This window comes from Cornus florida, unplaced genomic scaffold (genome assembly GCF_030987335.1).
Source record: "Cornus florida cultivar Cherokee Brave unplaced genomic scaffold, ASM3098733v1 CherokeeBrave_3.0.0_Hap2_Chr05, whole genome shotgun sequence".
NCBI lineage: Eukaryota > Viridiplantae > Streptophyta > Magnoliopsida > Cornales > Cornaceae > Cornus > Cornus florida.
The window spans coordinates 115,112,994-115,136,075 of NW_026775575.1; the positions used below are offsets into that span (position 1 = coordinate 115,112,994).

At 33.7% G+C, this 23,082-nt stretch overlaps 2 protein-coding genes across 6 annotated transcripts; one reads left to right on the forward strand and one right to left on the reverse strand.

The window, feature by feature from the left end:
- The first annotated feature begins 2,405 nt into the window (after positions 1 to 2,405).
- Positions 2,406 to 12,465, forward strand: LOC132308811 (uncharacterized). 4 transcript variants are annotated; one of them, XM_059807045.1, is made up of 12 exons: positions 2,406 to 2,539; positions 2,772 to 2,826; positions 5,996 to 6,049; positions 8,008 to 8,073; positions 8,472 to 8,573; positions 8,663 to 8,739; positions 9,042 to 9,165; positions 9,750 to 9,814; positions 10,194 to 10,263; positions 11,176 to 11,251; positions 11,490 to 11,580; positions 12,187 to 12,465. In XM_059807045.1, exons 3-12 carry the CDS (start codon positions 6,001 to 6,003, stop codon positions 12,301 to 12,303), a joined length of 837 nt encoding a protein of 278 aa, XP_059663028.1. In that variant the 5' UTR covers positions 2,406 to 2,539; positions 2,772 to 2,826; positions 5,996 to 6,000; the 3' UTR covers positions 12,304 to 12,465. The 4 variants fall into 4 exon arrangements, with proteins under 4 accessions (XP_059663028.1, XP_059663030.1, XP_059663027.1 ...); XM_059807047.1 differs by having other exon boundaries at positions 8,014 to 8,073; XM_059807044.1 differs by lacking the exons at positions 2,406 to 2,539; positions 2,772 to 2,826 and having other exon boundaries at positions 5,989 to 6,049; positions 8,014 to 8,073.
- A 4,362-nt stretch (positions 12,466 to 16,827) lies between these two features.
- Positions 16,828 to 22,988, reverse strand: LOC132308813 (uncharacterized protein At4g15970-like). Of its 2 annotated transcripts, XM_059807052.1 has the most exons (8): positions 22,867 to 22,988; positions 22,622 to 22,735; positions 20,759 to 22,492; positions 20,117 to 20,359; positions 18,900 to 19,262; positions 18,097 to 18,578; positions 17,619 to 17,713; positions 16,828 to 17,206 (listed from the first exon to the last, which is right to left on the reverse strand). In XM_059807052.1, the coding sequence occupies exons 4-7, from the start codon at positions 20,345 to 20,347 to the stop codon at positions 17,662 to 17,664; spliced, it is 1,128 nt and encodes a 375-aa protein (XP_059663035.1). In that variant the 5' UTR covers positions 20,348 to 20,359; positions 20,759 to 22,492; positions 22,622 to 22,735; positions 22,867 to 22,988; the 3' UTR covers positions 16,828 to 17,206; positions 17,619 to 17,661. The 2 variants fall into 2 exon arrangements, with proteins under 2 accessions (XP_059663035.1, XP_059663034.1); XM_059807051.1 differs by having other exon boundaries at positions 20,759 to 22,735.
- Between the last annotated feature and the right edge of the window lie 94 nt (positions 22,989 to 23,082).

The window sequence follows — 23,082 nt, forward strand, 5'->3', positions numbered from 1 at the left end:
AGAGAGACCTTATCAAACCCTAAAAGACGCCTTGTCAAATGTCATTAACAAAAGTTATTTTTGTAAAATTTAATAATATCAAAATTGTATGAAAATTGATACTTTGTATTTTATTAGTATTTCATGATATTTTTGTTATTTTGTGTCAAAACATAAAGTTAATGATGTCTTTTAACACAGAGTAAATGATAACTTAGTCATTTTTTAAAAATTTATTCACGGAAGGGAGATCTTTAAGCACGCGGCAAAACTTATGAGAAGTCAAAATAATAAAGCTCAGTTTGGTACAATGGAAATGGGGAAAAAGAAAATAAAGGTTGTGTTTGGTATAAAATGTTTGATGGAAAAGGGAGGGAATGGAGGGGTTTGGAAGGAAAAACTAAAGCGTGAAAATTAACTTTTGTTATCCTCCAAAAAAAAAAATGAGAAGAAATGGAAAGAAAGGAAAAGAAAAATAGTATTTTTAAGAAAATTTTATTAATACCAATTTTGCCCTTATATCTATAAGAGAATAAATTATATGAAAAATAGTGTGATTGTAAATTCATTACATTAGTTTCCTTCCTTTTATTTCTCAAATATGATTACTATCATTTCGTTTAATTTTTTTTCTTTTATTAATCAACCAAACACAACAAGTAACTAACATTATCCTCTCATTTTATTTCTTTTCTTTTCTTTTCTCTATCTTTTTTTCTTTTCCACTATCAAACGCTCTACTTATGTGTAATTTGCCAAAATCTCAAGAAAAGTGGGTGTAATTTACCCAAACTAAAAATAGAACAATCAAATTGGTAGTAGATGAAAATTTGATACAAATTATAAAAGTGGGGTTGAATTTATGACAATATTTTTGTAAAACTTGACTGATTATAGACTTTTTTTTACCTTTTGAATGATTTGGCTATGTTTGGTATGGTGGGAAAGGAAATAAATGATAATATTAGTTATGAAAGATAAGAAAGAGAAAAAAATGATAATTTTAACCTCCTGTCATGATTGATTAATGAAGAAAAAGGAAAGAAATGATTTTGAAAAAACAGAAGGAAAAGAAAAAAACAAGGAAATAAAACTATTGCAATAAATTTATTATTATATCCTATTATATTTTAAGCAATAAATTTATAGATTTAACTATCTAATATAAAAATAATATTTTTAGGGCAAATCATTTTAGCCTTCCCAATCGCCTCCGTCTCTATTCTCGTTCTCAACTCTAAACTTGCCCTCTCCATCTCTCTGCACCTGCAAACTACAAAATCTACATGAATCAGTAGTTCAAAACCCATATATTTCAGTTAATCTATTTGTCTCCAAGAATCAAAAGTTCAAAACCTATTACCTATATCAAAACCCATATCGGCATATCAATTCAAATTGTTCAAAAAATCAAACCATATCTTTCAGTTTCCATTGCCCGCTGTTCCAGTTCGGGTTCGCTGTTCGCAAGCTTCGGCTGCTGTGTCTCAACTCTCAAGCTTGCCCCCCTCTGTCTCTGCAACTGCTAACTTGTATGTATGGGAATTGTTTAAATTTTTTTTTTTTTCTAAATCAACTAATGTAATTCTATTTTTGCAAATTAAATCTTAAAATCAAGTGTAATCTTGATTTTGTGTAAGGGTAAATTTGACAACAGAAATAATACATCACCCTCACACGCAAAACCCATATTTAACCCAAAATGACCCGGTTCAAGTGCAAGCATAAACAGTCTCAAAAAATATGCTCAAATTTGGTCGGTGGGTTTGTAAATTGGAATGCACCCTCACACACAAAACCAATATTTAATCTGCACCCTCACGCGAAAAACCCATATTTAACCCTGTGGGTCTTGAATTAAATTTATAATCAATTTATTGAAAATCTAAATAACATTCAACACGATGAAGATAACTGTTAATGAATATGTTTGACCTAAACCATTCAATTGGCACTCTACTTTTTGCATCAATTCGATAAGAGTCAGAGGATTGGCACTCTACTTTTTGCATCAATTTGATGAGAGTCAGATTTAGAAGTAAGGTGTTGATAAGTTTTGCAATCAGTCATGGCATCCAAGAAGAGGAAGCAAAACTGTAAAAAATATATATTTATTTTTTAGGGTAAATTTTACTTATTTATCCTTAGATCTGTCAACATTCTACATAAATTTTTTTACTTTTTATAATCCCACTACCTCTAATGAAATTGTTGTGATTTATGTAATAGATTATCCCATGTCGTTAGGGTACATGATAAAGACAAAGCTCAAGAGAAAGATAAATGAGATTATGAAAATAAATGTGAGGTTTATTTTGCCCATCTAATAGGAAATTGAGGGGTTGTATACTTTGCCCATAGGGCCAATACCTCTTCCAAAATTACGTGGAGCCTAACCCGTCCCGAATAAGTTCAAACTGGACAAATTCGAATGGCATTCTGTACAGTAACGGACCCGACATTTCTCTCCCTCTCTCTGTTTTTTCGCGTTACCTGGACCTTCAGCTTGCACGGTCGTTCTTCGCCTGCGTTTTTTCTAAAGAGGAGTCAGAGACCCGAGGTATTATCCTTCGCTTCTCTCTCTATATATCTTCTTCTCGACCGATTGGGAATTACACACATATATGGAATTATATTGGCACAAATTTGCATACATACATGTGCAATAGAGTAATGCAAGTAGAGAAATTGTCATCTATACTCTCTTTTAATTTTCATCCACAATGCACACATGTATGGGCTTTATTGTTCGGTGTATTGTAAGTTTTAGGTTATCAAACATGAAAATGCAGGTTTGAGATTGAACTCTGAAGACGGTCACTTTATGCAAATCTCGCTAAAAGTTAGGTTTGTACCCAATTTCTCCCTCCTACATCATCAAATAATAGGCACCATATTAAATAGTGATCTTTAATGGCCTTATACTTCTTCAATAGTTTGCTTTCCATATGTTTTGGCAAGGGAAGTGTTCTATTTGAAACTGAAAGCCTCATATTATCATTATGGCTAGTGCTTCAGGATACACCTTATAGCAGAAAAATGTGAATTATCATCCTCTTTATCTTCTCAAATCCTTGTCACTTTAAGTTCCATAATCAAATATATCATCGCTCTTCTTGATATGAATCTTATTTCTTCCCTACGTAAAGGAATATGTAAGGTTATGGAAAAGGTTGCATCTTTGTTCTGATACCAAACAAATTTTGGCTCTTTCTTACAACCCTCCATGTAAAAGATCATGTAAGGTTCTGAAAAGAAGCATGATCTTTGTTCTGATGCCCAATTAATGCTGGACAAGTGTGAAAAAACACCATCCTATAAGTCATGGTGAAGAGAGGTTTGCAGAGGCTGTTAAGTCATTAGTTTTTGTGACTACAGGTTAGTGGATATATTAGGTCTGGTGGTTCGTGAAAGTTGTAGGAAAAAGGGTAAAATTTTGGCTCTAATTATCCAAGGAAAGAGGAAGTTCAGGGCATGTTTTAGATGATGTGGACAGTAATTTTTGATATTTTAGGTTCTTTTGGCTTGCTATGGTTCAAAGATTACAAGATGGAAGGTTTAGGCTAGTAGAAGGCTATTTTTAATTTTTATAATTGCTTTCAAAGGCCAATAAAAGCATGGGAATTTAATGAAAAGAAGGGAAAACAAAGTTAGGCATCAAATGTAGGTTTCATGGGCATCACATAAGAGTAATAGCCCTGACCAATTTCGCCGTCTGTCTTGCTTGCATGCCTATGCATGGCATGCTTGGTAATCACCCCTTTAGGGGTTGATGAATGGAAACCACCAGCCATTTCCCTTTCAAAGGATGCGACACGGCATCCATCTTTAGTTCCAAGGCATTTATTGGACAGTTAATTAAATGGGTCAAACTTTAGTGCAAACAGTCTGACTAGGTATAGACCTAACTTTTACATTGTTCATGACATATGTGATTGCCTTCATAGTTCATACATGAAGCCACATTCTCATGCAATGAGACCTAGATTTTTTTTCATATGCCTTGACCTTTTTTCTTTTTTTAACATGGTCTATAGTTGGCATTGGCTTACACAATGTTAAATTGCCCCGTCCCATAATTATAAATCCTGCTATCCAGATGAATATGATCCCAGCTTTCTAATTACCTAGTCTAACTTCTAAAAGACTATCAGTAAGCTTGTTGGCACCTTTTTTTGCTTTAACTTAAGCCTATGTATGGTCAAATTCTCCTTTCCCACTTTTGAGTAGCCAAATGTTTTTTTTTTTTTTGATAAATAAAATTTTATAAAAAATGCTCAAAAAGGGAGCGGATCCCAAGAGGAATACAAAAGACCACAAAGGGCCTCCAGCCTTCAAGGAGGCCAAAAAATCAACAATCTCCTCCAAAGATCTATGATCCCTCCTTGAAACCCAACAAAAAAGAGTGGAAAGAATCGAGAATTTAAGCACCGAACTCGACATTGCCTTCCCTTCAAAATATCTCCTATTCCTTTCAAGCCAAATACACCACCACACACAAAGCGGCGTAACCCTCCACGCATCCTGAATGTGAGTCCCCACAGGGCAACCTCTCCACGCCTCAATCAACCCTCTAGCGGATCCAGGCATAACCCCAAAAACCCTAAATAAGCCGATCATCAAATCCCAGCACTCTCTAGCCATAGAGCAATGAATGAAAAGGTGATCCACTGTTTCCTCATCACGAAGACACATATAACAACGATTGACCACCACCTGGCTTCTCTTTCTTAAGTTATCCTGGGTTAAGATCCTAACCAGAACCGAGGTGCACACAAAGAAAGCCACCTTGAGAGGAGCCTTAGAGTGCCAAACAGACTTCCAAGGAAAGCGAACTCCAGGATCAATCGAAAGACACCTGAAAAAAGACCTCACCTCAAAACGCCCCTGAGACTTTGCAACCCAAGACTAACAATCCGAATCCTCCACCATAATCCTCTGACGATACAACAACTCCAAGAAACGAATGGCCTCCTCGGTCTCCCAATCCTGAAACAAATGCCTGAATCGAACATCTCAAACTAGTCTCCCACTATCAAGGTGATAACAATTGACCACCATGGCCTGCCTATCCGAAGCAATCCTGTAAAGCTGAGGAAAAGTGAGAGGAACATCCCCACACCAAACATCCTCCCAAAAACAAATCCTCCTCCCATCCCTGAGTCAAACCGAATGTGTTTGGAAAAGTCATCCCATCCCTTTCGAATAAAATTCCAAACCCCCACCCCCCAAGGACCCCTCACTTATAGAGAACTCCACCCTCTTCTCATCTCCCCAAATCGACAAGCCACAACCCTCCTCCAAAGCCAGTGTCTCTCCACACCAAACCTCCACAACCATTTCCCAAGGAGGGCCTTATTAAAAGGCACCAATCTACGGAGACCCAACCAACCATTCCGAATTGGAAGTAGCCAAATGTTTTTTCATTGTATTTCTGTTTGCAAGGTGCAGTTCTCAAATTGAATTAACAAACATGTATCATCTATCCAATTAAGCTAAAAGCATCTCTTTTATTTGGAAATACATGATGGCCTATAATTTAATATGGCCACAGACAAAGTAGAATAGCAGAAAATATTGTAGTCAATCAAAAGTAATTGAGACAAGGATGAGCTAAGTGGTTTGATAACCTTTTTATGGGTTTTGGCTGCATCTTGTCATTTCATGATTAGATGCTAACAGTCTTATTTGATATCTATATTTTATTCCCATGTTTTGATAAAAGACCTTCTTGTGATGTTTTTAGTTGATGAGAAGAAGATTTTATATGTCTTCAGATTTAATATCCCTGTTACCATTCACGAAAGTATTCTTTATAATCTGTGATTGTGGTTCAGCAATATCACTAAAAACCATAACAAACTCTGCTTGGCATGATAGATTTGAGTCACGTGATATGTACGAAAACATCCTTATTTTATTAATTTATTTATTTGTTTTCCGTAAATAAAACATTATTACTTTGCGACATCTATTTTTTCAATAAAGTTTCTCCATTATTCTCATATGATGAAAGGTACGATGGCTTGGTGGGAAGGTTTTGATGAGACTCGTCTTCTTGTTGCACCCGGTAACTCCTTGATCTCTGTATATTATCTAGCTTAGCTTGGACATCATGCATTTGTTCCTTTTTGTTTTTTTTTTTTGTTTTTTCCTAAATTTTTATTGAAAGTGGGCCGTGTAGCATCCATGGCCACCTTTGGAGACTATATACTAAAATAAAACTCAAATATATATATGTGTGTTTGTGCGCGCGCATGTATATGTTAATATTCATTGAATTTAACTTTGGTATATTGACTTGATATTACCACTTGAATCCTGTATAATATACTTGTATGTATTGTTGTCATGCATATTTACTTATTTCAGTTTTGGTGGCATATGTTTTGGGTGATATTTGTCATTGGTTTTTGTTACTTTCAGAGAATAGAAATTATCGTACCAAATGACAAGGTCAGACAAAAATTTATGGTGAGATATCACATATTAACCAAACTGAGTGCATACATGCACAGATATAGGATGACTATTTCTTAACACATGCTATATCTCATTATATTGTGATCCAATCATGACATGAAGAACATATCCCATAATAATCTTAAAGAATAGAGCTTGAAATGGAATAATTACATCTCGTGCCCGGTTGTTGTAGAGGTGCTCAATGTCTTGATGGATGGAAAAAGCGTGCTTATCTCTTGAGGAAGGATCACTATTCTTCAGTCTTGTTTATCAACATCCAAGTTACTGTTTCTCTCACTTTAAAGTGCATGCATTTTTAATAAAATGGATCTGAAAGGACTTCTTGTTATCTGGGTAGGGAGTCAAGGGGAGATCATTTGGTAAACTAGGAGATTGTGTGTCGGCTTCCAAAGTAGGTGGGCTAGGATTGGGAAATCTAGTGTTTGTGTTGGTCAAATGGGTGTTTTAGTCATTTCTTGTAATAGATATTTTTGCTAAAAAAACTATCATAAAATGAGAGGTAAAAATGACATTTTGCACACAATTTAACGCTGTAATGAAGTTTTCACAAACTTATCATCTAACTGTGTAAACCTCAGGGGCGTCAGTGTAATTTACCCTAGACGTTATGTTGTGCAAGTACCTGTACTGCATCTGACAATTGCATGCTTTAGTCGCCTAGAATTAATGTCTACGAACGTTTCTGTCACTGTTGGGTTTCGATTTTGATTTCCAGTTACTTTTTGGAGAATCAAGAGAGTTTTTTTGTTACTTTTAATTTCATTCACAAAGAAACGGAAAAAGTTTGTTATTAATTCTTATATAAATATTTATTTAGTAAGTTTTATTATAATTATTATTTATTATTATTATATATATATTATATAAATATTAACTGCTACTGTTAGACTAACATTCTCTCATCTTCTTGTAGAACAACAATGCTTTCATCCAGCATCTTAGTATTACAACCAAGGGTTCTAGTGATCCACTGATCTATATCATTTGGACACTTCTAATTGATTGATATTGACATTCTTGGTTAGATTAGAACATGGATATTAGCATGAGATTTGGGGTTTGAATGCTTCTAGTGGAGATTACTAGAATTGAAGAGAGCAACATTGCCCTAATTCATTACAATTTTTTAGGCAAATTTTCTTATCTGTATCTTTGCTGCATGAATATTTTATAATGAGTTTAGTATCCTAGCATGATATGTTAATGGCTTAGATGAACGCATCTGTTCACTTTAGGATCTAAAAGAACAAAGTTAGGCATTATGATAGTTTGATAGTATTCCAGTGCCCTAATAGCATCTGCAATCTATGTACCAATCGAAATAAATTTTACATTTATAATATCAAAAACCAAGAACTTCAGTGTTTATTTCTCTCTTCTTTTATATTTTTTTTGGTCATAACATTTTCTTTCCGAAGGATGCTTCTCTTTAATAATAGCATTGATTTTGTTAAGCACTTTTTGTCACACAAGTAAATATTGACCTGTTATATTTTTTTGTTGATGCATTAATTTGAGTATATTCAAGTTTCTGCCTTATAGTTACAGATCCTAAAGCAAGCACAAATTGTTTGGGACGTTTGCTCTCACTTCGCCATCCCAAATCTGGTAATGTCAAAGAACTTCCACCCAAATTTTATTTAATTTGCATGTTATTAATTATGATTATTATTATTTTTAGTATACATTCTTATGACTCTTATTTATCTTAATTTTGTTAGCCATTGTATTATCATTTATACTTTACTTATATCCCGTAAGGTTTTTCACTTTTAGAATAAGTTTTTATCCATTCCTTTAGGAATATATTGCCAAGCGACTCCTATGGGTAAATAATATTATTGTATTTGGTGGTTCCCTTTTTATTGAACAAAAAGTAAATTTTATTCAGAACCTGATCTTGCTATAAGCTTTATGAATGCTAAGAATTTAGTATTGAACTTGCTTGGGCAATTTGGCATGTGCAAAGGTTTTAAAACCTTATATATTATTCACTTATGTGATAGGAGACCCGACCTGTTATCTCTTTGCTGATGGGAATCTTCACGAACTTCACTGGTTCAAGCAATCTTATGGGTCCTGGTTCTTGGGGGATTATGTTTGCGAAGGTAAACTTCAGATCAACATGGTCTCACAAAATATCACTTTTTCTACCTATTTTCGTTTATGTTTTTATTTATCATTATTTTTACAACAGATGGCCGCCTATATACAGCCACTCCTGTTGATCCTGTTTTCATTCTGTTGCCCATTTTTGAGGAAGCCCGGATGAAGGTACAATCATATTTGTTATTTTTTTCTTATGCTCTTCAAAGACCAATTGAGTCTATCTAAATTGATCATTTAGATTGAAAATGGAACATATATACATTCCACCTTCAGAACACTCGTAGCATTGTTCTCTTTACATGTTCTAAGTTGCTTGCAGAAGACTTCCATTCCAAACTTAGGAGGACAAATGTGCTATTACCTGGGCTAGCAGACCTATATATTTTCTTCTCTTTTTGTAGAAAATTTAAATATGTATTTGTCTTTTGAGATCTTTTGGTTTTAATATATATTTTTATGGAATGTAGAAGGGTGATGATCCAGGCAAGTTCAGGCAATTAGATGAGATAATTTTCATTAATGACTATCCCGGATATCAGCATTTATCATCCACAGCTGAAAAATCAATGCAAGTAGTTTGTGATTCTAAAGGTAATTTACTACCTGTATTATTATTCTGATGCATATCATAGTTTCGAGTACTTTAATATGTTATTCAAGATGTACTGTGTCATGAATGAGTTTTCATTTTTTGTCAGCAGATACTTAGTCTGCTGATATAATACATCTGAGGAATCATTACTTAGGGATTCACTCTGTATTTTTTTGTGGTATGCAGTCCTAGGTGTGTACTCAACTTTCAAATTACTCTGACTTGAAAGATATTCTAGGCTAAAGGTGTCAGATTTAAAGAATAATTATTTGCTCTTTTGTTATCACAACAGATAAAGATCACATTTGGTAATTTCACCCTAGGAAATTTTATGTGGGATTGTCACATATATAATATACGGCCTGACGCATCGCTATAATTGTCATGTTGAGAATTCTCTGAATTTTCACTCCATCTCACAGAAAAGTGGGTATTTAGAGTTATTTTCATATTATTAAATCATTTGTTGGTGATTTATTTTATTTTATTTTTAATACGCCATATACTGTTAATGTATTAGAAAATATAACTTTGCTTACCTTCTGGAAAATAAGTATAACTCTGCTTCTCTGTCTCTCTGCAGAAGTTGGATCCACAAAGTTTTTTAGGCTTAATGATTCAAAGGTTTTAGCTTGGTTGATCTATAAGGTCAGTCTCCATCTTTTTAGGACTCTGTATGAGGAATGAAGATTTGTTTAAAAAATGTTCGTCTTTTTCTAAATGAGATATTTAGACCTTTCACTAGACAACACCAAAGCATTCCGACATCTTGAGTATAATAAGGACTTACATTTGAGGAGCGTGTAGTTCTGTTAGCTAATCATCAGAACATCCATAACGGACTTTTTGGATATCTATTTAATGCTTTATGACCATGATTAGAACTTGTGCTGTCATCATATATATGCAATTTTTGTATTATCACATGTGGTGAGATCTAGTTTTCAACTTGTGACTGGTACCATTGAACATCTCATTTTTTTATACTCAAAGATCAACATCAAGTTTTAATGTTTTGCAATTGTAGGTATGCCAACTAAAGCGGACTCTACCAACTTTGGGCAAAAACTATGCTGCTCGAGATGAGAAGGATACATGTATGATTTTAAAGAAAATCAATATACATCCTTTTCTTTTTCCATATAAGGATGAATTAGTTGTCATCTGATGAAAATGTGTTCTTGGGATTCTTAAATAATTTTCATGAACTTTTTATCACTTATTATAATGAGTTTATAGCATTAGTAAATAATTTTAATGTCAAAAGGATCAATGGTCAACCTAGGTACCCACTTGATAGGCAGAACGAGACTCTATGGCTGGAAATCTGTGGCGAAGTAGCTTGCATCTATATACCCAGAACTAACTGGCTTCTGTCTACTCCTGGATAAACCGTACTTACGTGCTTATAGGAAGTAAATAAAGTAGAAACAGGAAAAATAAAGTAATTGGAAAAGCATACCTGTATATTCCTTTGGAAGGAGACGTTCACTCAAACCATGGATACATTCAAAGAGTCTCAAATAATGATAAGAACTTGTCAAGCTTTGATGAAAGTAGGCATAAATAAATTAATAATCCCAGTGTGTGCCTGGATGCCATTTATTAAGCAGCTAAACAATAAATTAAGAAGATATAATTAGGCATGCACAGATATGGAGGTAAAAGCTTTGTTAGGGTAGGATAAAGTTTTGCATATCCATTGAAGGAATGATGTTTTTTCAATTTCTATGCTTAAATCCTTTAGTTTATAAAGATTTATATTAAATTAAACAATTTTGGGATTCAAACTCTTGACCTCCTTCACAAAAATCCCCCAACCCACCCAAAAAGAAAGGAGAATTCATTGGATAATGGCCTTTCTATCTGTTGGTAAAGCCATTGTACAGTTTGTTTAATGAAACATGTTATTTGCATTTCCCAATTGGATGCCACAAACGATTGCTGCTAAAAGTCATAGGTGAGAAAAAATCTTGCTCATTACTAATTTATCTGTTCTAACGGCGCAGTAGCTGATGCTGTCTCAATATTGGGGGAGTACTTGAAGGATGAGCCTTGGTTGAAGGTCCTCTGCAGCAATCTAAAGTATTGCCTCAAATCATTTTTTTTTTTTTTTTAAATTATTCCATTTCTTATTATTGAACTTTAGATAGACAGCCCTTTTCTGGTAAGCAGTCCCCAACTTTTTTTTTTTATAAGAACAGATTATTATAATGCAATCAATTGTATAGTCTAGGAAAATAATGCAGACCCAAGAACTTATGTTCCAAGTGGTTTCCCTTTAAATGAGTTAACCAAGTCTACCATACTGATACATTTGCAGCTTAAATTTACAAGAGTTAGCTAAAGGGCCAGACAGTGAAATCCTTGCGACTGCAGTAGAAAGTAATCTTGCGTCTTTCAATCCTGTACAGGTATAAACATCCAGAATAAGTTTACTTCCTTGATTAAAAAAATAATAATAATAAAAAAATAAAAATTCACTCTACCACACAATTGGATGCGCGTCATTAACATGCAACGTGAAATGTCTATTTATTTCTGTTTGAGACGTTTCTATGAGAATTGTATGCATATATATATATATATATATATATATTGTTATGCTTTTTAACCTATTTAGGTGGACTACTTGTAATATTTACCCAATCTTCCTGTTTGGCTCTTGGTTGTGCCTGGCTTTTAGGTTGCTTTTACTGGGCAACATTATGTGCTTATTTAAGTGGATAAAGAAGTTGATAATTCAACTTGTATGGTTGTATTAATAATACATTACGTAGAACTATCCTTTGATTTGATCATGATCTTGTATGTTGAGTGTGTTTGTTGGGGAAGGGAGGGGATATGTGTAATGCAGCAACATATGGCATAATTGGCAATGGGGCAGTGTCCTTTAAATGCTAAGAGAGATGCACAAGGACTACCTAAGGATGCTATGTTTGAGATGTATGATCTCTTGTCATGTTTGGGTATATGATTTATTCTTCTTTCTGATTGAAATGTCTCATGTCCTTCACAAGGAAAAGATTAGCAGCGACAAGAAAACTACTAGGACTACAAGGCAAACTAAAAAGGCAAAAGTGGAGACGAATACCAGAAATATCAAAGATATGTTCTCCATGGCTTCAAGAAGGTGAAATGAACCTGTTTAACTTAATTAGAAAGGCCCTACAAATCGATTCATTGAATTGGATGATGCCTTCGTTCTATGTTATTTTTTGAATCGCATTGCCCGGGTGGTGAACTAACATGTTATTTGCCTTCATGAAAATGAATGTGTTGTACCATTATGTTGATTATTTTTAGATTGGTACTAGTGTTGCTCCATGAATCTCTACTAAACTCGGTTTTGGGGTTTAAATATTTGGATGAATGGTCATTTTTCTTGCAAATACTGATTATGGAAACAGTTGCAACGTGCTAGTTTGGGGGCAACCAGAATACCAGACTAGGCTTAAGTATTCCACAGAGAGGCTTTGAAAGATAAAGCTTCAAAATGAAACAAAACGTGCTTTACCTTCAAATATTTCACATTCCTACTTCCAAACGTATATGTAAACCGTTAAACTTTTGTAGTGTTACTTCCTTTAGTAGCCGTCTTCTTCATTGGTTTTTGAGGCTGTGAAATACTGTAGTCCAATAATGACCAAAAAACAAGTGTGTTAGACATGAATTCCTTTTTGAAATAATAAAAACAAATAATGTATGTTGATGCATTTTCTTTCTTCTGTATTAACCAGTGACGTGTTATTCTACACCAAATATATATCACTGTGTGTGTATATATATAGGTAACGAGGTTATTCTCAACGTATTTGATGTGTCTAGATGTTGTATCATACCTGCATTTTTTTGGAATCCTCCAAGACATTGGTGGTGTGATATGTTTTTATTTGTTGACACTGACTTATATTTTCTCCAGTCTTCAAGTGTTAGAGTGAGGTCATGAAGTTTACTATGTAGACATGCATTGTACCCACTACATTAAAATCTTTGCTGGGCTCACAAAATCCACTAAAGTAAGTTGTATCCAGAAACCTTATTTTTATTCCAATCCTTTGGAAGAAAGGATGGAACTTTATCTTGTTGAGCACGTCCTGCATTTCTGGGTAATTCCTTCTTGATTCGTACCAGAACTTACTAAAACTGATTGTTCTGTTGTTGTTTGATTTTACGTAGTTGAAACCTCCATTTGGTTTATTGTTCAAATCCAATGAGTTGCCCCGAAATTGGTCACACGCGATTTGGAAATCCCCATCTGGGTAAAATTGGGGAAATGGATCTTGAAACCACATTATATCGGCATCCTGGAGACAAGAACTTGAACAAAATAAAATGTTGTATATAATGCTTCAAAATAACTGAACAAGGGAAAAAAGATAGTACCGTGAAAATGAAGTTGTAACCGATTTGAAGAACTGAATGCAAAAAAGTAATCCTTCACATCATCTTCAAGGAGTCATGAAGTAGGCCTCGCCGGCTGAGAAGTCGACGCCTTTGGTGGCGGTGATGGAATAACAATGAGGGTGCAATGCTAAGCAACGAGAGTATGCCTTTTGGTCAAATGCTACAACCACAAAATGATTCAAAAGCCGTCGAGTTTGGTTCCCAATTCTGAAGATCGAATGTTGAATTAGGTGCCGCCCATGCTTCGTTTAGAGTAGTTATAATCACTGTTCTGTCCGGCATGGCTGCATTTTTCAGAACCTCCTCTAGGATTGTTACTGGTTTCTTATACTTCAAATGTAACCAAAGTAGGATTAGAACAGAGATAATGACTATATGATCCGACAATAGCATAAATCATATGGACAAAGTTATTTTTTATTATAAAATGTATGATTTTGTTGAAGTTACCAAAAAAAATTGCATTTACATGCACACATATAACATATACGCAAATATAATGAATCTACTTGATTATAAATACGGTAAAAGTGCAAAAAACATAAAACACTCTCCTAACATTAAAACAGTGCTAATGAGCTTGTGCTGAGATTCATTTTATTTTATTTTTCTCGGTTCTTTCTTGAATTAATATTTGATAATACGTATAAATATATGACAGAATTATTGATATGTTGCAGTAAGTATTACAGTGAATGCATGAGGAAAAAAAAAAGAAAAAGAAAGAGAAAGAGAGAACTTACATCAGATAAGAACAATTGCTTTTGAATGGAGATGGTGGACAAGAATTGGAAAGGATAGGATGAAAGGTATATAATGAGACAATAAACAGCTACCACCGTGAATAACAGAGATATTCGGTGGTGGTGGTGGTGGCCGCCGCCTGCTTCTAACAATTTCCCTTCTACGTTATTCCTTCCACGGCTGCCCCGGCCTGTATCCATCACCTCCTGCATATGATCTTTGAATTTCCTCTTCTTGTTAGTGTCTGGAATCCATATATATATATATATACATATATATAATATAATAAACATATAAACAAAGTGAACTTAATTAACTAATTACTTCTTTCATCAATATAGATCATATGTGTATATACTGTATAAATAGAGAGAGCAGCTTCCAATCCTGAAAATTTATATTTCAACTAGAGATGGAACAGTGGAAGGGACAGTGGGGCAAAATATTTGTTATTATTTATACGCGCGCGCACACACACACATACATATTATGTAGTTTAATATAGTTATATAACATTAATTAGTGCAAGAGTGTGGTGATGAAATTAGAGATTGCTCAACCAGAATGCCAATTTCTCAAAGCTCTCTCCTTAATATATTAGGCAACGTGAGACATAAGCACACGTGAATCACGTGATACAAATAGCTAAGTCCTTAAAAAAATATATTCTATGAGAAGAATAAATAGCAAATACTAACCGGAAATGAATTATTTTCACTTGGATGAAGTGGTCTCCTTGCTTAAAAAAATGAAGTAATCAAAACCTTAAAACGCAAGTGTTAAAGCTGAAATTAAAGACACGCATCACGGATGTGCGTGTGTATATATATATATATATATACTTTTGTCTTGATAGTTGATATATATCTAATAATGTATATTAATTGGGATTCTAGAAGGAGAAGACTTGAGACATATACAACCTAGGGTTTTATATACGAGTCTAAAACTCATTTCAATACAATTTTCTTGATTTAAAATTGTAAGGCACTTTACAATTTTATGGACTGTTTGCTGTTGTAAATTAGTAATTATTATTATTTTTTGTTTAAAATATATATTTCTACGAGAATTGTATGCAGTTCTTTTTTAATTATTACTTGATCGTCATTCTTTATCGTAGTTGACATTGTTTGGTCAATTGAGTCACATAATTTTTTTAAATGAGTACACCATTCTCATTATGTGTGACTTTTTGCCTCAACTTTTACTGTAAATGACTTAAATTTTATTAATGTGTCATTTGTCTAGAATAAAAATAAATGTGTTGTACCATATATAATGTTGATTAATTATTTGTAGATTGATATATATTAGCTGCTCTATGATACTCTACTCAACTCAGTTTGTGTGTGTGTGTGTGTGTGTGTGTGTGTGTGTGTGTGTGTGTGTGTGTGTACGTTTTAGCATACTTAGTTGGGGGTTCTACTTACCAAAAACAAAAAAATACTAGTTAGGGGTTCTGGCAACTCATTTATTTTATGTTGTCCCATTTATTTTTACTAGTTAATGATGTGGGAAAGAAGAGAAATCTCTAATTTCATCACCAGAATGCCAATTAAGTAGCTCTTTTTTGTATATATTTTTTTTCTATGAAAAAAAGAAAAAGAAAAGGGGAGTCAATGTAATGGAATATGTGATTTTTGCGTCTTTCAATCAAATACTCCATATATAGGAAATGTTATAGAGCAACTATATATTTCATACCAACTTAAGTTTTTGTGTGTGTGTATATTTTTTTGTGTGTGTATATTTTTTTAATAGAATATATTAAAAAAATATATTCTATGAGAAGAATAAATAGCAAATACTAACCGGAAATGAATTATTTTCACTTGGATGAAGCGGTCTCCTTGCTTAAAAAAATGAAGTAATCAAAACCTTAAAACGCAAGTGTTAAAAGCTGAAATTAAAGACACGCATCACGGATGTGTGTGTATATATATATATATATATGTACTTTTGTCTTGATAGTTGATATATATCTAATAATGTATATTAATTGGGATTCTAGAAGGAGAAGACTTGAGACATATACAACCTAGGGTTTTATATACGAGTCTAAAACTCATTTCAATACAATTTTCTTGATTTAAAATTGTAAGGCACTTTACAATTTTATGAACTGTTTGCTGTTGTAAATTAGTAATTATTATTATTTTTTGTTTAAAATATATATTTCTACGAGAATTGTATGCAGTTCCTTTTTAATTATTACTTGATCGTCATTCTTTATCGTAGTTGACATTGTTTGGTCAATTGAGTCACATAATTTTTTTAAATAAGTACACCATTCTCATTATGTGTGACTTTTTGCCTCAACTTTTACTGTAAATGACTTAAATTTTATTAATGTGTCATTTGTCTAGAATAAAAATAAATGTGTTGTACCATATATAATGTTGATTAATTATTTGTAGATTGATATATATTAGCTGCTCTATGATACTCTACTAAACTCAGTTTTTGTGTGTGTGTGTGTGTGTGTGTATACGTTTTAGCATACTTAGTTGGGGGTTCTACTTACCAAAAACAAAAAAATACTAGTTAGGGGTTCTGGCAACTCATTTATTTTATGTTGTCCATTTATTTTTACTAGTTAATGATGTGGGAAAGAAGAGAAATTTTCAAAAAAAGCAAAAAAAAAAAATATACACACACACAAAAACTTAAGTTGGTATGAAATATATAGTTGCTCTATAACATTTCCTATATATGGAGTATTTGATTGAAAGACGCAAAAATCACATATTCCATTACATTGACTCCCCTTTTCTTTTTCTTTTTTTCATAGAAAAAAAAAATATACAAAAAAGAGCTACTTAATTCAAGAGCTTCATAATCTGATGGAAGAACCTGCTGAAAATTGGTGGAGCTTCATCTAAGGACCTGTAACATGAATGAAGGTAAAATATGTGTTAAATGGCTTATATATACAAAAAACAAATACAAAAAATCAAACTCAATCTTCATCACTTGGTAAGATAAATTGTTACACAAAGTAGAAAAAATTTGAATTTTGCCTGTTTGTATACTTTTATTAACAAAAATACTTGACCATAATATAATACCACCATGATGGTGCATTATGTCTCTGTTTCTTTTACAACAAATATACGATACATAGTTTAAAAAATAAGAAAATAGAAAAAAATAAAACCAATACAAGGAACTAAAATTTACAAAAGCAAAGTAATAAAAATGAAATATCCATTGGCAACCAGACTATACTAAAGTTTTCTATGGAGGTTCTCTAAAGAAAGATAAATAAAGCAGCAAAATGAAACAAAACTTGCTTTACCTTCAAGCATTTCACCTTCCTACTTCCAAACGTAAACTGTTCTCTAACTTCCTTTAGGAGCTGTCTTCTTGATTTGTTTCGGAGGCCATGCAACACTGCGGTCCAATGACCAAAAAACAAAACAGTGTTAGACATTTTAAAACAAAACAAATAACATATGTTGATGCGTTTTCTTTCTCTGTATTAACCAGTGACATGTTCTTATACGCATACATATATATATATAGGATGTACAAATATAGGTATCGTATCTCGGGTATATTTTGAAAAAATTTGTGGGAGCTGGTCCAAAAGGATATTCAAATTTTTTTTGCGTAGCTTTCTGTACACGATATTGAAATGTAAATTACACACATCATTTAAAATCAAATGTTTTTGCATTATGTGAGAATAAAACCTAGGACCTCCGAATTTATGAAACATAGTTGATGTGTTCAGATGTTGACGGAATAATGACAAAGCATATAGTATATCGTACCTGCAATTTTGTGGAACCCTCCATGACATTGGCTGTGATGCGTTTTTATTTGTTGACAATGACATATATTTTTTCCAGTCTTCAAGTGCAAGAGCGAGGTCATGAAGTTTGCTTTCTAAACCAAAACAGCAATTTGCGTGCATTGTACACACTACATTAAAATCTTTGCTGGGCTCACAAAATCCACTAAACTGAGCTGTATTCAGAAACCTTATTTGTATTCCAATCCTTTGGAAGAAAGGATGAAACTTTATCCTGTTGAGCACATCCTGGTCATGCATTCCCGGGTAATTCCATTTCGATTCGTACCAAAACTTATAAAAACGGATCGTTCTGTTGTTTGATTTTACATAGTTGAAACCTCCATTTGGGTTATTGTTCAAATCGAATGAGTTGCCCCGAAATTGGTCACACGCGATCTGGAAATCCCCGTCTGGATAAAATCGGGGAAATGGATTTCGAAACCACATTATATCAGCATCCTGGAGGCGAGAATTTAAACAAAATAAAAGTATTTTACATAATTTTGAAACAGATTCTATAGGGAAAAAGAAAAGTTACATAACAAGCTAATATAAATTTGGTTCCCATTAGGGATCATACAATATATTCTTAATACAAAATCTAATTACAATAATATATTATCTCATAGTATTTGCGTGTGTATAATGGCCCAATGGGTCATCACCAAGTATCACAATCCTTGTTTTCATGGTATATAATAGACACACACACACACAAACATATATATATTTATATTGTGTATGTGTTTGGGGGGGGGGGGGGGGGCGGGGGAAGAGTACCGTGAAAACGAAGTCATAACCCATTTGAAGAACTGAGTGCAAGAACTTGATCCTTCTCCACATCATCTTCAAGTAGTCAGGGCTCATGAAAAACGCCTCACCGGCTGAAAAGTCGACGTTTTTGGTGGTGAGAGCATAACAATGAGGGTGCAAAGCTAAGCAACGAGAGTATGCCTGTTGGTCCAACGCTACAACCACCAAATGATTCAAAAGCCATCGAGTTTGGTTCCCGATTCTGAAGCTCTCCAAGAAGAGATCGAATGTTGAATTAGGCGCTGCCCATGCTTCATTTAGAGTAGTTAGAATCACTGTTCTGTTCGGCATGGCTGCATTTTGCAGAACCTCCTCTAGCGGTACTGATTTCTTATATTAGAACACAAATATTAATGACAAAATGGAATGTCACTTGTGACAATAGCATAAATCATATAGAAAATTATTTTCGATTATAGAATACATGAGGTTTTTTTTTTTTTTTTTTTTTTTCCGAACTGTAATGCATGAGTTTGTTGCAAGTACACAAACACATGCATTAACATGCAAACAAAAACAGGGACGACCTACCCTGAAATCGACCCGACCATCCTGAAATGTTTTGATTGCATGTCGAACTGTGATTGGCTATGTAATTATTTTTCCCTACCCTGGACCCTATGGGGGCGGAAGCCCCCACTGATTTTCTTTGAAATTTTCATTTTACACCTATGATTTTTTTTTTTTTTCTTAAATATTTTACACCTATGATTTTGTTAAACTCGCCCCTAATAAGTTTTGGGCCTTCAAACTCACTCACTCAAAATTTCGCACTCTCTAGGCCTCAACATAGTGATAGCCCTAGCCCGAGTCTCCGTCTCATAAACATCATAATTGTTGGCAACACAACCAATCCTTCGAGTTTGGTTCCTAATTTTGAAGCTCTCCAAGAAGAGATGAATGTTGAATTGGGTGCCACTGGGCCCCACCCATGCTTTGTTTAAAGTAGTTATAATAAATTAATCACTGTTATATCTCAGCCATGGCTGCATTTTTTTGTTGTACTTCAAAAGTAGGATTAGAACACAAAAATTAATGACACATTGAAATGTTACTCGTGACAATAGCACAAATCATACGGAAGGTTTTTTCAACTATAGAATGTATATAAAAGAGTATGAAAATATTGGAAGGAAGTACATTAAGCATGAATGGTATATTAAAGAGAAAAAAACAGAACTTACTAAGAACAATGGCTTTTGAATGGAGATGGGCAAGAACTGGAAAGGATCGGACGAACTGTAAAGAATGAGACATGAAACAGATACCATCGTGAATAACAGTGCAACCTTAGGAAATTGTGGGAGGTGGTGGTGGTGGTGGTGATGGTGGTGGTTGTGGTGGTGGCCGCAGCCTGCTTCTAACAATTTCCCTTCTACATTATTATTGCTTCCACGGCTGCCGCCTGTATCCATCACCTCCTCCTCCTATATACATAATATACATATATATATATATATATATATATAAACAAAGTCAGCTTAATTGCCTTCATTCCTACTCAATTAATTCCGATTACAGCAATAATTGCTATTATAATAAAAATGCTGATGTTTGAACATGTTTATACGCGATACTATTATAAGTCAGCATTATTGATTTTAAAAAATTACATTTCTTTTTAATCAGATATATATGATGGGTTATTGATGGCTGGTCATGAAGCATATTTACACACACACACAAATATATATATATATATATATATATATATAAAGAACGAAAAACCCAGAGATCCGGACGCAGAATGAAATAATCTTGGAAAAGAGAAAAGACTTATTGGCAAGAAAAATGTGAAAATTAAATATATTCTAAATAGCACTGACCGAAAATGAGTGATTTGAACTTTGATGAAGCCCTCTCCTTGCTGCATAAAAAAATAGAGTAATCAACCCTTAAAATGCAATTGAAGGATCAAGTGATAAACTGAAAAGATACGTAAAATAAAACTGAAAAGATTTGTGAAGTGATAAGCTGAAAAGTTACGTATGATGCATAATTTAAATTTAAATATATTCATAAATATATATATATATATATATATATATATATATATATATTGAATATGATTTTAATGATGATAAAAGAAAGGAAGCATTACCAGGATTGATCCCGCCTACACGAGGTCCTAGAAGGAGAAGACTTCAAAGAAATTCAACTTTAGGGTTTAGGAGAGTCGAATCATTTCAATATAATAAGTTTTTTTTCTTGATTTGAAATTGTAGGGTAGACGTTGAATTGTTTGGGAGATTTTTAGGGAAGCTACAGAGGATTAAAATCATTGAGAGATTTTAGGGGTAGTTACGGTTGAGGGAATTTTGGAGGAAGAAAATTAGGTTAGTTAGGAGATTTTTTTATTTTTTATTTTTATTTTCAAAATTAGGAGATTAGTAAGTTGATGATAGGGTTTTTAGGTGACCTATTGACACATGTAATGGTTAATAACCATCCTTTGATTTTTCGGGTTAGTGATCTAGCGGTATCAGCCTCTTATCTTCTAAAAAATATCTTTGAGAAAAAAAAAAAAAAATAGTCATCTTTCCTGTGTCACAAAGTAACCCTTTTTCGGACATAAAATTCGAGGCACAAAACCTTCCAACCTGAAAGATGGCATGGTTCATTCAGAGTAACTTCCTTTTTTTTTTTTTTTTTTTTTTTTTTTAATGCTTAGGAGGGAGTTAGATAATTGGAAGTTAGTGTGGGCTTTAGAGGAAAACACTACCACACCTAACATGCATCACACTTGCGTGTCAATTTTTACCTCACCAAACCAAAACTTAGCACAAGCCTGCACTTCACAGTTCACATCCGCTTTCTTTTCCCTTCCTTTTTGTTAAATCTTAGCATGCATCTCTCCCCTACAGAAACCGTAGAGAGCTTTGAGTCTGGCTGGCACTTCATCCACATTTTTTTTTTTAATTTTTTCCTTCCTTTGCTAAATCTTAGCATGCATCCCTCCCCGGTAGAAATTATAGAGGGCCGAATCCCTCTAACCCAACAATTATAACTTATACTACTATAACTTATCCGATGGGCACCGAAAGTGCACAAAATCCGATGGGAGAGGTTGGAGGCGTTTGAATACTTCCCTAATAAAAAATAAATAAATAATGTAGAGGCACATGTATACATGTATGAAAGGGTAGATTACAATCACACTTTTCATATTTTGTGTTAATTATTGGTAGATTGCTAGTTTGAAAAAATCTACACATACAGAAACACTCCTGATAAAATTATCCGTGAAATGAAATGTTTTGGCCTTCATCTTACAATAATTTTAAGTGACAAGTAACAACTTCCATTTACAACTTAGTTCTCAGAGAAGCAAAAACGAGGTTCGATTCTATAAATTTGTAGAATCAAATCCCAAATGACATAAATAAAATCTTCCATAAAAAGATAAGGTACCATACAAAAAGTGCAGCTGAGTAGTAGCACATAAATATAAAGTCGAAATGGATTAAAAATTCTGTTCCTGCAGACGATAGGTTGCAATGACCAATGATATACCCTTGTAGATCGAGATGCATCAATGATCATCACACATCACCCACCACCTGTATAAATTTCATAACCAAACATGAAAGGAATGCTTTATCATAACATGTCTACTAACAGTCACCAGTTTTACCCCTATTACTTTGCTCATTTGCAGTCATCACTAACCAACCACAACTATACCTTACCTCAAGTAAACCATGCTCCAATAAACTGTGAGAGTGGCCCAAGAACCCTATTGATATGCCAAGGACTTGTACACACTAAACAATGCCTCATCTAAGCAAGCACCCAATAATCACCTGTGCAGTTGACAATTTGCATATATGTCATGGATCAAAAATGCAAATTTTGATGGAAATTTCCTTGCCGATAACTAACACATAGAGAAATCATTAGTGGAAGATTATGAACAAATGAACCTAGCACTTACAGGTGAGAGCACGCTAAGAGAGACTCCAGCTACAAACATCTTCACTTTAGAATTCCTCGCATTCATTCTCTCTTCCGAATCCATGACTTAATTAGGTCACACACACCTAGCATGCATATGAGAAAATATGTTGTACATGTCTGATTGGACATGCACCTAAAACATATATTCAATAATACAAGTATGAATCCCTTTGAGGTCACCCCAGGGAATTTT